This window comes from Phoca vitulina, unplaced genomic scaffold (genome assembly GCF_004348235.1).
Source record: "Phoca vitulina isolate PV1807 unplaced genomic scaffold, GSC_HSeal_1.0 scaffold8, whole genome shotgun sequence".
In the NCBI taxonomy this organism is placed as follows: domain Eukaryota; kingdom Metazoa; phylum Chordata; class Mammalia; order Carnivora; family Phocidae; genus Phoca; species Phoca vitulina.
This window is the reverse complement of record NW_022589711.1, coordinates 60,246,852-60,262,749: the sequence shown is the minus strand read 5'-3', so window position 1 is coordinate 60,262,749 and position 15,898 is coordinate 60,246,852. Positions and strand designations below refer to the sequence as shown.

General features: G+C 39.8%; 1 protein-coding gene across 6 annotated transcripts in view; it reads left to right on the top strand.

The window, feature by feature from the left end:
* The first annotated feature begins 8,473 nt into the window (after positions 1–8,473).
* ATP11B (ATPase phospholipid transporting 11B (putative)) overlaps positions 8,474–15,898 on the top strand; it is a 122,398-nt gene continuing 114,973 nt past the window's right edge. For all 6 annotated transcript variants that reach the window (XM_032407109.1, XM_032407106.1, XM_032407110.1 and 3 more), the window contains exon 1: positions 8,474–8,745. In XM_032407109.1, coding sequence (XP_032263000.1) covers positions 8,719–8,745 — 27 coding nt within the window. In that variant the 5' untranslated portion in view covers positions 8,474–8,718. The remainder of the gene's footprint in view (positions 8,746–15,898) is intronic.

Genomic DNA, 15,898 nt, shown 5'->3' with positions numbered 1-15,898 from the left:
ACAATATTAAAACTACAAACTAAGTACTGTATCAGATTTAAATAGCGACTTGATGAAACACAGCAGATGGAGCTAAACTGATGGATGCAACCTAAACTGGCATCTTTCCCGATATACTATTTAATTAATTAACACAAAGAAAAGTTGCATTTTCTTGTCTGACATACCAAAACAATTCAATGAAGTAAAAACAAGATGCCATTCAGAATTCTAATGCAAACTTGTGGAGCTCTTGCATTCACTGATGTTATCATTAATTACTGAGTTGGACTAAGGCCTATTAATTAGAATTCACACTCATATTTTTCAAGGTTAAATTATATTTGCATCTTTCTGTACAGGTACATATACAAAATAATACTGAGTGAAATATGCACATATATGTGTGCTTGAAAAGTTGTTTACTTTTCCTATTGTGATTATGAGAGTTTCTTCCTCTTTTTTCTCCACAGGACAGCGGAAAGTCACAGAGTGATGCATCTAACAGTAATCTCCTCCTCTTTATTTACAATGATAATATTGATCCACCATTATATGTTTGAACTGAATTTCTGGTCATGTCATGGTCATGATTCCACTGAGTTACCTGCTCTCTCTTGTCCTATTTTGGGGCTGAAAGTGCAAGCTATGGTATGGGACAAGTTTTCCTCTGTGTAAAGCTAACGACTGCCCCTGAGGGTTGAGACTACAATTTTACATTCATTAATCATTCTGGATAAAAATCAAGTGAGCTAATAAAGCATACACACATCACCTCTCCATGTCTTCATATATGTGCATAAATACACACACACACACACACACACTGACAACACCATCACTCCTGCTTTGTGTAGATGAGGTGCAATCTCCTTTTCTACAGACAGGATGTTTCCTCATGCAAGGTCACTGAGTGTGCATATGCTGATTGGCAAGAAATATTGCCCCATCTAGAAAAGTTACCACGTCTCAGTTGAATTATTGAGGATCTATCTGGTCGGTGAACAAGCAGGTCTTCAGCTGGAGGTGACAGATCTAAGAAATTTCTAAACTCTATCTTCCTACGGACCTTCTTTATGTACCTGTAATGTCCTGCATCAGTATAGTTAGTACATTTCTCAATACTTTCACATATATTTTCATTATATTCAAGATACAAACATAAAATTATGCTGCTATAAATAACTTAATTCTAAGACAGTATCCCAGGTCTTACACTATGAACTCCTTGAGGGCAAAGTCTGTGGAACTGTTAGCCCAGCACCTGGCATGATGACGAGCATTCGCTGAACACTCAACAAATATTTGTTGATTGAATAACTGAGTGATGACAGAAGAGGTGAGGGTGGAGGAAGACAGCCAGGATCTAGCATCTGAATCAGAATAAGAACGCCCTTAGTATGATTTTGTGAATGGGTCTTATAAAACTGTCAACAACAGACTGATTATAATGACAGTTTTATGATATATTTGTCTAGGAATTATCTAGAGGAAATCAGTTTACTTCACTAGAATAGCAACAATAGTCTGTGAAGTCTTTGATAATATCAATATTGTGCAGGAGACTACCTCTTATTTCATTTGTCCTTCTCACCTGGTAAGTCTTCTTATTTTATTCCCCTTCTACTCATAAAAGTCCAATTTACAGTTCCAGAAGATTCCCTGATTTCTTCACTAATCACTTAAAAGTTGTTAACATTTTACCAACTAAGTGGTCAAGCAAATTAATATTTGAATTTTTAAACTTCACAAACTGAGTCCCTGCCCTACAGAAGAATAGTGTCATAGGGAAGATAGACATTAAGCAGATTGCAGCAAAAAATTACATGATTACCAGTGTGCAAAGTATGTGGAGAGGTATGGGACACTGTGGGAATACTTAATGGGGAGTGTGCAGAATTACCTGGACAGCTGACTCAGCACCTGTTTGAGGCACCACCAGCAAAGGCTCAAGAAAGAGTGAAAGAGAGGGGGAGAGAGAAAGAGGCAGAGTCTGAGCACATGTAGGGCAGTATTTGTGAGAGAGAGAAAGAGGGAGATAATTTGAATGAGAAGAAAGTCTAGAAAGAAGTTCTGAATATGTATACATCATTGTATGTCATTTCAAAAAAAAGTAAATGCTTCACACTTTTATTTTGTGTTTGAATTCATATTTAGGTGTGTGGGGGGAGCCAACAAAATCTTTTAAGTGCTTAGGGTTTATATAAATATTCCCAACTCTGCAAGGGGACCTAACCTCTGAAGGGTAACTTTTACATTAAGATTTAAATGATGAAGAATTAGCTGAGTAAGAAGAAGGTAGAGGATATCAGAAGGGATTTCCAGATGGTACATGCAGCATGTGAAATGACCCAAGGTGGCTGAGACCACAGTCTTGACCCCATTCATCTATTCCCTCTCCTCTCTAGGGAGTCATTTCTTAAGGCAGACTCATCCAGATGCTGTCATATATGCACAAGGGAAGGCCTTCTGGCCATTGGAGCCATGTTGGGATATTAACTACAGGCAAATGGGCAATCACAATAACATAGATACAGGATTCAATTTGGTCCAGTTTTATTTATATGACAAAAAAAATTTGAATACATACTATATGCCAGGCCTTAGGTTAAGCGCTGGAGATACCCAAGGATTTCTGGCTCTAGGTTGTTGTGGATCTACTGCTGGATCTCAGCTCTCTCCAGCTCAGATCTTCCTCTCACCTGATTCCCTGAGAAGTGTGGCTTCTCCTGGTTACATTTTGTTTCTGCCCCAGGATCCTATCTCCCATAATCCCAAACCAACCTGTCTTCAGTCCATCCCAGAGCCCTTCTGCTCAGCCAACCTGAGCACTAGGGAAACAACAGGCTTGTTGACTTTATGTGAATTTCTTACACCCTTCCTTAATGGTAGGCTATTCCCAAAATCAGATATTCAAGCTAGCCCTTTTGACAAGTAGCCACCTTCATCCTGTCTCCCATACAGAAGTCTCTTCGAACTAGCATTTCTCAATGCTCAACTTCCAAACCATTCTACTAGTTACAACCTTAATGAACGTCATTCTTGATTTCACTTTGACTCAGCATGTTTTCTTCTTGCTCACATTTTTTTTCTCCTTTCATTCATTGCCTTACCTAGCTTCAGTTTTTGCTCATTGGATGTTTACTCATTGCTTCCAGTCAATCTGCTACTCATACAAATTAGCATTTATGGTCACTATAAGGTAGTGAAAATACATATGTAATTGCTGTGGTGGTAAAGGAAATCACATAATCTTGAGATTAAATTATTTGGGATTCATTGTCTCATCTTAAAACTTTATGGAAAAACAAACAAACAAACAGGGGTGCCTGGGCAGCGCAGTCAGTTGAGGGACCAAGTCTTGGTTTCAGCTCAGGTCATGATCTCAAAGTCCTGAGATCAAGCCCGCCACAGGCTGGGCTCTGTGCTCTGCGCGGAATCTGCTTAGGACTCTCCCTCTGCCCCTCCCCCCTCTAAAATAAACAAATAAAATAAAAACAAACCAAAAAATGAAAAAACTAATCTTTTATGACTTATAATAATGAATGGTTATGTCATATTTTCCTTTATCCCTTTTATTCAGAGAAGATTGAAGATGTCTTATGAAATACATACAGTACAATAAGATGTTAAGGAAGTGGAGTAACTAAACCAAAGGGAAACTAAGAGTAGACAAGTAAGAACTCAGGGTAAAAGTAATTCCCAAAACGTACAGTGTAGAGTCTGGGCACTTGCCATAAGCAAGCCTCCAAAATTTTAAAGTACCAGCACATGATAGAAGGAAGCACATTCTATTACATAATTCAGAATGCTCACATTATAAAACAAACTCGTTGCTCAAGAGACATGCACAGTCATTTGTGGTAATGAATTTCTGCAGGCTCTTGTTAAGAGAACATGATGAGCAGCAAGCATTCTCACCTGCACCTCCACGGTAAAAACAGTTGTGGGATTCCTCAGGCTGCAGCTCTGTGGTCCCTAGACTCCAGCTGTTCATATGGCCGGAAACTGCAGTTCAGTAAAAGTAATCACCGGAGGAGCCAAAACCACATTTTCCAAAGACAGATTTATCATCACTTCTCTTTTCAAGACAAAATTTAGATCACCCAAAAAGAGTGAATGGTCTTCAGGAAATCCTCCATTAACACTACCTCTGCCAACTGAGCATTTTTGATCATCTCTGCAAAGCAGACAGACGCATTGGCAATTTAGGGCATATTCACTTCCATTAGTACTCAGCAGAACTGGGGAGAGGACTAACATTGTTTTTCAAAAGTGTAAGGAAAGAGAGGAGAACTGAGGAAATATTTGTGGACTAAGCCAAGATTTTCCTCAGAAAACAACTGTGGGTCTATTCTAATACAGATAAAAGGGCAAATGCCAAGATTCTGCCATTGAACACAACTGTGATGGTTTAGCCTACAAAGTCTATGAAGCGGCTGCTAGCAAACACCGACCTCTGCAGTCAGTGTTCCCCATTTTTTTATTGTGGTAAAATAGACATATAAAATATATCATCCTAACCATTTCAAGTGTATAGTTCAGTGGTATTAAATATATTCATAACGTTGTACAACCATCACCAACATCCATCTTCGTAACCCTTTTCATTTTCAAAAAAAATTTTTTTACTCTTTTTATCTTATAAAACTAAAACTCTGTACCCATTAAACAAGACTTCCCCTTTCCTCCCTCCCCCAGCTGCTGGTAACCACCATTCTACCTTCTCTGAGTTTGACCTAATGCAGTCATTGTATTTTACTTTTTTAAAAGATTTTATTTATTTATTTGACAGAGAGAGACACAGCGAGAGAGGGAACACAAGCAGGGGGAGTGAGAGAGGGAGAAGCAGGCCTCCCGCTGAGCAGGGAGCTCGATGTGGGGCTCGATCCCAGGACCCCGGGATCATGACCTGAGCTGAAGTCAGACGCTTAACGACTGAGCCACCCAGGCATCCCTAATGCAGTCATTTTAATCAGAAAGAAAAACACTCATAAAATATCTAACATCAAGCAGTGAAACTTCCTCATGATGTCCAGAAGTTAAAACTAACTAATACCTCTAGATATCTAAATAATTTGATCTATTATGTGGCAAAAGTAACCAAAAGTCGGTTAGGTCCAGAGACTGTCAATTAACAACAGCAGCTTTGGTGTTGCTGCAGCTGATCTGAGGCCATCACTCTTTCTGTCGGTAAGTCAATCACAGGCACTTGTCTATCTGAGTGCCTCCCCTCTTATAACAAGTAAAACTAAGTCCAAAAGTTACACAAGTTCATTCTTCTATTTTTTTTTTTTTACAAGAGAAGTGACAGAACGCTGCATCTAGTTCACACAAAAGTAGTATTGAGTTATGAAAGGGCAACTTACAATTAAGGAAGAAAGAGGGCACCTGGCTGGCTCAGTCAGTTAAGCAGCTGACTCTTGATTTTGACTCAGGTCACAATCTCAGGGTCCTGGGATCCAGCCCCATGCTCAGCGGGGAGTCTGCTTGAGATTCTCTTGATAGTCCAAGATGTTCTAATCAAGAAAAATATCCTCCTTTGTTTTGTCCCTGTTATACCTATTACACCAAACCAGGAGATATATTTTTTGCCCTGGGATTAAACATACCTCACAAGTGTAACTAGCACAGAATCATATTAACAGGTTGACTCAAGGAAAATAACTATATTTACCATTAATTCAATGACTGTTTGATGCTGGTAAACTTACTCTCTTGGAAGGTCTGTCACCTCACTTGGAATGGCTGAAGTTTCAGATTTCCTTGTCTGTCACCAGAGCACAACTTCCTACAACATGCTTTATTTACTTCTGGCTCTTTGCCAGTCCAGCACTTTTGAATTCAATGCTTCACTCTAGCAATAATTTTGTATCTGACCTTTCTTCTCTCTCCTATCACGTATAGTATCTATGGAATAGCATGATAATTTCATCCTATCATTTCCTTGTTCAGAAAATTCCAGGAATTGCCCACCTCCTGTAAACTCTTGTGACTAATCGGAAACTCTCCCCATGCTATGCCTATCCTTACTCACCCAACCCCACCTCTTAGTTACTACCTATTACTCTTATTAGTGGTACCTCAAACACCTTGAGCTTTCTCCACTCTCTAAGTATTTGCTCCTACAGTTATTTAACTGAATGCTTTCTATAACTTCTCTTTTCAACTAGGTTGTAAACTTCATCCAGAGAGAAAGGGTCACCTTAAATTTCCGTTTGTGTCTTCTCCTAATTTGAGGCAGTTGTTATGCATACATTTGGTGCTCAATACTTAAGAAATAACTGAAATGAATAAATTGCCACTGACTCCAAACACATTTTCTTTCTTCCTTTTATAGCTGGTGCCTGCCTTAAGTCCTGTTATTCTCATGTCAGTGCTTTTTAAATCTTTCCAACTGCAACCAATAGGAAGAAATTCTTTTTATATTGTGACCTGGTATGCATGTGTGTGTATGTCTGTACAAAAGTTTCAGAAAACAATACATATTACACTGCAATATATTCTGATGTGTTCTGTTCTATTTTTAAAATACCGATTATGACACACTAAATTGATTTCATTACAACTAATGGGTTATAATCTACAGTATAAAAATACTCTATGCTCCTTGGATTAATATGAGGTATATAATATTGCTCTTGACAAGTGCTTTGAGAGCAAAACAGTGCTTTGAGTGTTCTGTTCTTGACAGTCTGAACTACAATTAGGATCTTTACAGTTATCTTGAGATCACTTCTTACCACATCCCTCTGTAGAATTTAAAATCAAGTCTTCCCACTTCTATCTTTTGGAATTTAGGACACAGCTAAATAATAATGCACAAAGTATCCTTTAGATTTCTACTTCTTATGTTGTCTTGATAAATGTTAGTGGCATATAAATAAAAATTTCCAGGCCTAATTTTAATCAGACCACTTGCAGATGAAAAGTAGTTACACTAAGTAGGTATGGTGATATTTTTGTTTCTTTACATATCTTAAGAACATGAGCTTTGTTGCTTGACCATCCAGGATCTGAATCCCAGCTTTGCCAAATTATTTAAGCCGAGCAAGTTATTTAACCTGAGCCTCCATTTCTGTATCCATACATTGGAAATAATAATTTCATCTTGAAAGAGTTGAGGGGGCTTAAATTAGACCATGCAAGTAAAGAGCTTAGTACAGGGCCTGGGACACACAAGTGCTCCATGAATGGTAGTCATATTTTATTACTATAACAATAAGTAAATATATCTCAAACTTCCTTTTAGGGTCATAAAGCAAGGTTCAGTCATGAGAACAAAAGTGAGACTACTTTTTTCTCTTAATATCTAGCTAATTTCTGTACTTGGATTATTTATAATATAAAATTCCACTGCTAGTTTTATAGATCATAAATATCCCTAAGGAAAGGCTCTATTTGTGGCACTGGATAATCATTATATAATATGGTATATTTATTGAAACTAAAAGATTATGTATATATGCAATAACTTGCCTGGTCATTTACTCTCATTTCTGTTTTCTCTTAATTAAAAAAATTGTTTTAACCACAAACACCTGTATGTTGAAGTGTTAATTCAGCAAAAATACTGCACACGATACATATATAACACTCAAGATGCACATGGGGCTACTTTTGAACTAGACGGAGATCTAGCGCTTCGTTTCAACCTGCCAAGTCAAAGCCTTGTTCTAGTTGCTTTTACATTCATTCCTCCTTACCTTTATTTATACACACCCTTATCTTACCTAGGTCTTGCTACTTCTAGAGTGTTTTGGATTGCAGGAGTTTGACAGTTAACAGTAAACAACTACCTTTCCATACAAAATATTGCCCCCCCCCCCACCTGTTCAATTTAGCACAGAAAAACAGAGTATCTCGTCCATTCTCCGGGAAACGGTGGTCCAGACTGAATCAGGCACAGGGGCAGTTTCAACCCTTCTCAAAATTAGAGGCAGTGATCAAGATTCCCCTTGCTCCAGCTCAGTCATTTGCTTAAGAAGAGGGCTGCGTTATGCAATGAGAAAAAGACTTCGACAATTTAATTGAACCCAAACTGGAGACCTCTGGGAATTAACTTTCAGTCACTACACTCGAGAATGTGCGTATGCGTATTGGGGGACCGGGGGGACCAAAGAAGGCAGACAGCCACAGACCTGCAACAGGAGGTAGAAACAGAGGAGTCGGCAAGAGGCTGCAGACTCCGGAGACAGACGCGATTTAATCCTACCCCTGGATTGGGAGAAGGGGGGGTGGGGGGCGTGGAACAGAAGGAAGAAGCCGCGTTGGAGAAGCCGCGCCTGGCCAGGCCCGCTGCCGGTCCCGCCCACCCCGCTGACCCCCAGCTCCTGACGGCTGCTCGGCGAGCCGGGCCCCTCCGTCTGCACAGCCCTTTTCGTCACGTCCGGGGGCGGGCCGGGGCGCCGGGGGCGGGCCCGGGTGGGGCTGAGGGACCGGGCTGGGCGGGGGTGGGGTTGTGGTGGTGCTTCGGGTGACAACGGTCAATAATGAAGGTGGCTGCGGCGCGGCGGCAGGCTCAGCTGCGCCGGGCGGGGGCGGCGCCGGGGCCGCGCCTGTAGGACCTCGGGGCCGGCGCGGCGAAATGGGGACCCGGCGCGGGGAGTGAGGTGGCGGCGGTGGCGAGCGGAACTTCAGCCAGAGGGGCACTCCCGCTTCCCCCTCTGGCTCGTCAGCTTCCACCTGCAGCCCCTCGGCCCCCGCGTCCCGCGGGACCGGGACGGCGACGGCGGGGGCATGTGGCGCTGGGTCCGGCAGCAGCTGGTAAGTGCCTCCTCTCCTCCCGGACGTCTGCCGCCGCGCGGCCTCTCGGGCCCGGCCGGCGGGGAAGGGCCGGCGGCGCGGAGCCGCGAGGCCGGGGCGCGGGCGCCGGGCTAGGCCGCGGCGGAGGCGGGCGCGGGGCCCGAGCCGGAAAGCCCCGCACAGCTCCCGCACGAATCTCGCCTCCGAGTCCGGGACGCCGAGGCGGGCGGGAGGCGGCTGCTTCCTGCCCGCGCTTCTGGTTTCCTTGGTTCTCGCCGCTCCTGGGCGCCGCGGCCGCAAGCGGGGGTCCCGAGCGGGCTCGGCGTCCCCGCTGAGGAAACAGGGCGAGGGAACGGAAAGAGAGTAGGTGTTGGGGGGAGACGAGAGGCTTCTGCTTCCTGCCCCTAACAATTTGGGACACGTTTGAAGGAAGGGGAGGACTTATCTTCAGCTCCTCCTTGTCACTGTTTTCAGTTAGGGTGTCACGATTCAGTGTTGGTTAGTTGTCAAGGAGGAGGGTACCTTATCTAATGTAACCACTCGCCTCGGAAGAAATTTTACTCAAGCCCGAGGTGAGGGAAAGAAAATATTCTAACACCCCGTCTGCTTTCGGAAAAGAGGGGTACGGAAGTTTTGAAGGACTGTTTTTCCCTCTTACCTTGTCTTCACCCCACCCCAAGTCAAACTTTTGGATTGTGAACCTTACTTTTTCCCGTTCTCTCAAGGTAGTTTGAACGACACAGGTTCGGGACCAGTGGTTAACTTCTCAGTTTTACTGGAACATCTGGAGAAAAAAAGAGTGATTTAAGGCATATAAAAAGCGCCACCTTTCTCAGAATTAATTCAGAGAGAAAAATCTTTCCTGCCTCCTGGCAACTATAGCCCAGAAAATACAGCACTAAGGTGACAGTGACAATGAGGACAGAAATTGTTCCTGCCTGAAGAAGCCTAACCTTAGCTCTTTGATGAGGTCTTTTGCTGATTGCTGCTTAATTTTTAAGTTGCATTAATTAATGCTTCTACAGTTCAGTGTTCTCATTTACTGATTCAAAAGGCAACGCCCCAAAAACGACTTTCGTGGCACTGTAAAGATTTTGTGGGACTGAAACATTTATACCTCTTTTTCCCTGCTCTAGAACAGCATTTTAATGTTAAATCTGTTTCAGAGCCAGCCTTCTGTTAATTCATTTTGCAAAGGGCATCGCTCAGAAAAATATCTTATAAATAAAACTGGAACTGCCTGCCGTTCAAACAAATGTTGTCTTCCTATTTTTAGCTAATTGTAAATTCAGGTATTCCGTATATATGCCTTATTAGGAAACTAAGCTAATGATGTCATTATAATACTATATTGTAATACCTTGGCCTTGTTGCAATAAGCCATAGCACAACTTGACTCTGAAAGTTAATTATTACAGGTCTGATCTCATGCTTTTGATTTGCCAGTCTTCATGTATAGAAGGTTTATTTACCTAGTACTGTTTTTGTGTGGTAGGAAGATCATTCAAAAGTGGTTTTCTTAAAGCTTTTCCTAGTAGATTAAGACATCGCTTCTAAGTGTTAGGTATTTCTGTTAACCTGAATAAAATCTCAGTTGTATAACCACTCTCATCTTCAAGACAGGCAATCTGGTAATGTTTTTTAAAATGGCTTCAAATGAACACAACTAAAAGGAAGGGCAGGAAGTTGTATGGTTAATTTACAAGACACCTGCCTTACTGGGTGATTAACAAGTTGAACAAGTTGCTGTGCGTAAAAAATGCTATCTCTGACTTTTAGTTGCTCACCTCACTGGTTTTACTTTTAAGTTATCAGATCTTCTAAGTATGTAATCAGATCTGTGCCAGTGTAGGACTTTGTATCTCTGATTAAGTTTGTACAGTCACTTAAATTATACATTATGGATAGTGGATACACAGAGTAATGAAAGTATATTTTGCTATCTCGGACAGCTATTTTAGTTACTACACCAGGAATTATTCAGCTCAGTGTAGTTTAGATTATGCTTCCATTTGCTCAGTGGATTTTGTCACCATGTCTTTTAACAATAGGTTCATTTTAAAAATTCAGCTAAGTGGGACAAACTTGGGGAAATTAAATTGCAGGGACAGTTTTTTTTTTTTTTTAATTATAAACACTTTATTCATTATATGAATCCTGATTTTCAACAACTTAGGTTGTCTTGCCAAAAAAAAGTTTCCTGTCATTTTATTACAAAAGTAATTCCTACGCTCTAGTACTTTATAATTTAAGAAAATTTTGACTCCTTATTTCCACAAAGTATTTTCATTTCTTGACACAATGAGAAAACTCAAAAGGTTGATGTTTTCCAACTTGGGGAAGTAGAGTGAAAAGAAAAGATTGGCTCGGGGCACCTGGGTGGCTCAGTTGGTTAAGCGGCTGCCTTCAGCTCAAGTCATGATCCCAGGGTCCTGGGATCAGGCCGGTATTGGGCTCCGTGCTGGGTGGGAAGCCTGCTTCTCCCTCTCCCACTCCCCCTGCTTGTGTTCCCTCTCCCGCTGTCTCTCTCTCTCTCTGTCAAATAAATAAATTTTAAAAATCTTAAAAAAAAAAAAGATTGGCATATCTTTTTTCTTTTTCTTTTGTTCTTTTTTTGGCTCACAGTGCTAAAGTTAGTTTACACTAAGAAAATTTTAAGCAAAATTTCTTATGATGTTTTTCTGGTACAACTAGTATTCATAGTGTACGCATTATTCTGACAGCATATTATGTGTATTAATCCCTTAGAGATGATAGCACCTTGATTATAATAGTGGTAATTCTATTAGCTACTCACTGTATGCTAATATTTGGATTTGTATGGTAGCCATTAACCACATTAAAATTAAAATTTAATTCAATTAATTAAATTAAAAATTCATGTGCTTATTAGCTACCATATTGGACAGTTCAGAGTAGAACATTTTCATTATCACAGAAAATTCTGTTGGACAGCACTCCTTTAGACTTTTTTTTTAAGGTAGGCTCCATGCTAGGCATGGGCTTGAACTAACAACCCTGAGATCAAGACCTGAGCTGAGATCAAGAGTCGGATGCTTGACCAACTAAGCTACCCAGGCACCTCACTTCTTTAGACTTTTAAATGAAAGCCTTTGCTAATGTGTATTTTAGTTGACGTGTAATATTTCTTTACAGGACAGTGTAATGCTGTGCTTTTAAAGCACTTACTGTGTGCAGACATTATAATGCTAAATACTGGAGATACAAATGTAGGCCTTATTAATTGCTGTATGTTCAGTGTCTCACTGTACTTGACATAGAGTAGACATTGGGTACATGTATGCTGAATAAATGAATAGGTAAGGAAAGAAAGAATGAATCCATAGTATTGCTTCTGTGTTTAGAGATAAAATGACAAAATTCAAGATTGACCACTCCAGAAGAAAGTTAGAAAAGTACTGTAATTTTACAAAAATAAAACTTAATCTTGTCATACCCGGATACTGTTTCTTAAATTGTTCTGTAAAGTAGTGCCTTCAGATTTGTATTGGCAATAGCGAAAGGGCTGGTGAGATTGTCTTCTAATTCGCTGAGAAAGATGGCAAGCTCTTAACCTAAACTCTTTCAACTTTGTTTTCTCACACTTACCAAACTTGTTTATATCTGTATTTAATTCTTCCCTTTCCACCTGTCACAAAGAAAGGTGTGACTGTCCTCTTTTCCAAACTAACCAGTCCACTTGTGCTCTTAATTTTGTTCTTTCATCCTGCTCTCCACACTCCCTATCAATTATCTATATAGTATGTTTACCCTAGTCTTTTCCTTCAACATGTGAATATGTGCAAGCCTCACTCTATTTTACTTTGTCCTATACTCGTAACTCTCAAATTCTTTTCAGTTTTCTAGAAAATAGATCAGTCCTGTATAATTGTGCTGTCCAGTATACTTGAAATGTGGCTAGTTTGAATCAAGACATTCTTAAGTGTAAAATACACACAAGATTTAAAAAACAGTACAAAAAATAATGTAAAATATCTCAATTTTTATGTTGGTTACATGTTAGTATTTAGGCTATATTGGGTAAAGTAAAATATTTCAATTAATTTTTCCTGTTTCTTTTTATTTATTTTTCTAATGTGGTTACTAGAAATTTTAAAATTGTATATGTGGCTTGCGTTTGTGACACATGTTATATTTCTGTTAGTGCTGCTGGGTAACATTAAAAGTGTGTTCCTGTTTCTATATAGCACACAATATAAGTCTAGGTATCTCACTCACTAGACTGTAAATATCTTAGGGCAGGGACATAACCTTATTCATCTTTATATCCCTTGTACTCAAGACAGCAGCTGGCCCATTTCATTGTACGTACCCACCCACCAAATGTGGGTTGAATTAATGAATCAGTATCATTTATTTCAGCATCAGTTTAGATGATTAGTTCAGATCAGTTTGCCTTTCTCTCAAGAGTAGGAAAAGGAGGCACACAGGCCTATGGTAGTATTATTTTGGTGTAGCTAATTAAGTTTTAACCTCAGGAATTTAATGTTTAAGAACCCAGATCTTTGAATATTTGCTCCTTTTATCTCTATCTTTAGACACATATTCTTAGATACCCACTTTTTCATTTAATAGGGAGGTCAAGCATTAGAGGAATCCCAAGTATCCCAGCAGCACTGAAGTAGGGACTTTGCTTAGATCCTCCAAAAGAACCTTATGATTGCTATTATTGTCATTAAATATCCCTTCAATCCCTGCAGTCTGTTTTCAACATAGCAGCACAGTGATCTTATTAAAAACACAAGTTGGATCATGTAATTCCTGCGCTTAAAACCTTCTAAGGATTTGCTTTCTTGCTCAGAGTAAAGTCTGTTCTTGATCTGTATCTCTCTGTGCACCCTCCCCCCCACCTTAACCCCCCCCGAAACCACTTCTCATCTCCCATCACTCTTCCCTCACTTTGCTTTATCCACACTGCTGCCTTGCAGTTCATCAGAAGTGTCAGGCATACTTCAATCTCAGGATCTTTGCCCTGGCTGTTACCTCTGCCTGGAATGCCACCCTTCCCAACTCCCCCCATCCCCTTATCTGCTGGTTCCTTTACTCCCTTCAAGTCTTTATTCAGTTGTTACTTATCAATGAGGCCTTTCTGGACATTCGATATAAAACTGTAACCCTCCCCAGTACTTCCCTATCCCCCTTACCTGCTTTTTATTTCTCTAAGTACTTAACACTATTTAACATACTCTATAATTACTTGTCTCCTTTATCTCATGAAGGCAAGGATTTTTGTCTAGTTTTAGTTCTCCATATAACAAAAACTTTCTCATTTATTTCTTTTTCATTTATTTACTCATTCACTCGAACATTTTCTGAACACCTAATCTGTGATAGCATGTTGCTAGGCTCTCAAACTACAAAATAAAGCAACCTCGTCCTACTCAGTCTTCTAAGAGTCTCTTCTTCCCAAATGGATATTTGGATTGTTGTCATTTTTTTCTATTACAAAAAATGTTGCAGTGGCCATTCTTATTTATGTTTATGTTTTGTGTTTGTTTGTTTTTTATTGAAATACTTAGAAGTGGAATTGCTGTAATGGGGTGTGTACATTATAACTGTTACATGTATTGCCAAATTATTTTCTAAAACGTGAGAGTTCCCCTTTCCCTACCTCTTGGTCAACACTTTGTACTGTCGGACTTGAAGAAATTTACCGATATGGATGGGTGTGAATTGTATTTTATTTTGTTCTTGTTTGCATTTTCCTGATTGCTAGTGAGATTCAAGTGTCCTGTATTTCACTCATATGAATAGATTTCTCATTTTTCTATTGGATAGTTTGTCTTTTCCCTGTTAGTTCTTTCTGTAGTCTGTATTCTTATTCTTTGTTGTGGTTGTAAATCTTTTCTTCCAGTTCGTCCCTTGTATGTGTTTAACTTTGTTGATGGTGTCTTTTTTTGATAGAGAAATTTTAAATTTATTTGTAGGTAAATTTATTAGGACTAATGATTTTGGTCTTTATTAGTTGTTTAGATAGTCTTTTCCTATACCAGGATCATAGAGCTATTTTTCTAGTGTTTTCTTCAAATTGTCTTAAAATTTAGTTTTTCAACATTTAGGTCTCTAGTATATCTGGAGTTGATTTTTATGTATGGAATAGAGAATTTGCTTTACTTTCTCCCATATGGAAAGTTATTTGTCCCAGTACTTTTTATTGAATGAGCCATGCTTTCCCCACTAATGGATGTTGTTTGCTTTCTCTGTTATATACCAGCATTCTCTTTCACATATCATGTTCTCTTCCTAGATTCTCTATTTAGTTTCATTCACCTATTGATCTGGCGTACCAATAATGCACTGTCTTTTTTATTAAGTTTTTAATTTTAATTCCAGTGTAATTAACATACAGTGTTATAGTAGTTGCAGGTGTACAATATAGCAATTCAGCAATTCTATACATTACTCAGTGCTCATCATGGTAAGTGCACTCTTAATCCCCTTCACCTATTTCACCCGTCCTCCCACCCATCCCCCTCCAGTAACCATCAGTTTGTTCTCTATAGTTAAGAGTCTGTTTCTTAGTTAGGCTCTTTCTCTTCCCTTTGCTCATTTGTTTTGTTTCTTTTTTTTTTTATTTAAGATTTTATTTGTTTATTTGACAGAGAGAGACACAGTGAGAGAGGGAGCACAAGCAGGGGGAGTGGGAGAGGGAGAAGCAGGCTTCCCACGGAGCGGGGAGCCTGATGCGGGGCTCGATCCCAGGACCCTGGGATCATGACCTGAGCCAAAGGCAGACGCTTGACGACTGAACCACCCAGGCGCCCCTCATTTGTTTTGTTTCTTAAGCAAGATCATATGTATTTGTCTTTCTACGACTGGCTTATTTCGCTTAGCATTATACTTGCTAATATTATACTTGCATTATACTTGTTGCACATGGTAAGATTTCATTCTTTTTTATGACTGAGTGATATTCCATTGTATGTGTGTGTGTATATATGTAAAACATCTTTTTTATTTTTATTTTTATTTATTTTTAATTTTTTAAATTAACATATAATGTGTTATTTGTTTCAGGGGTACAGATCTGTGATTCATCAGTCTTACACAATTCATAGCGCTCACCATAGTATAGACCCTCCCCAATGTCCATCACCCAGCCAGCCCCTCCCCCCCACCCCCCTCCACTCCAGCAACCCCCAGTTTGTTTCCT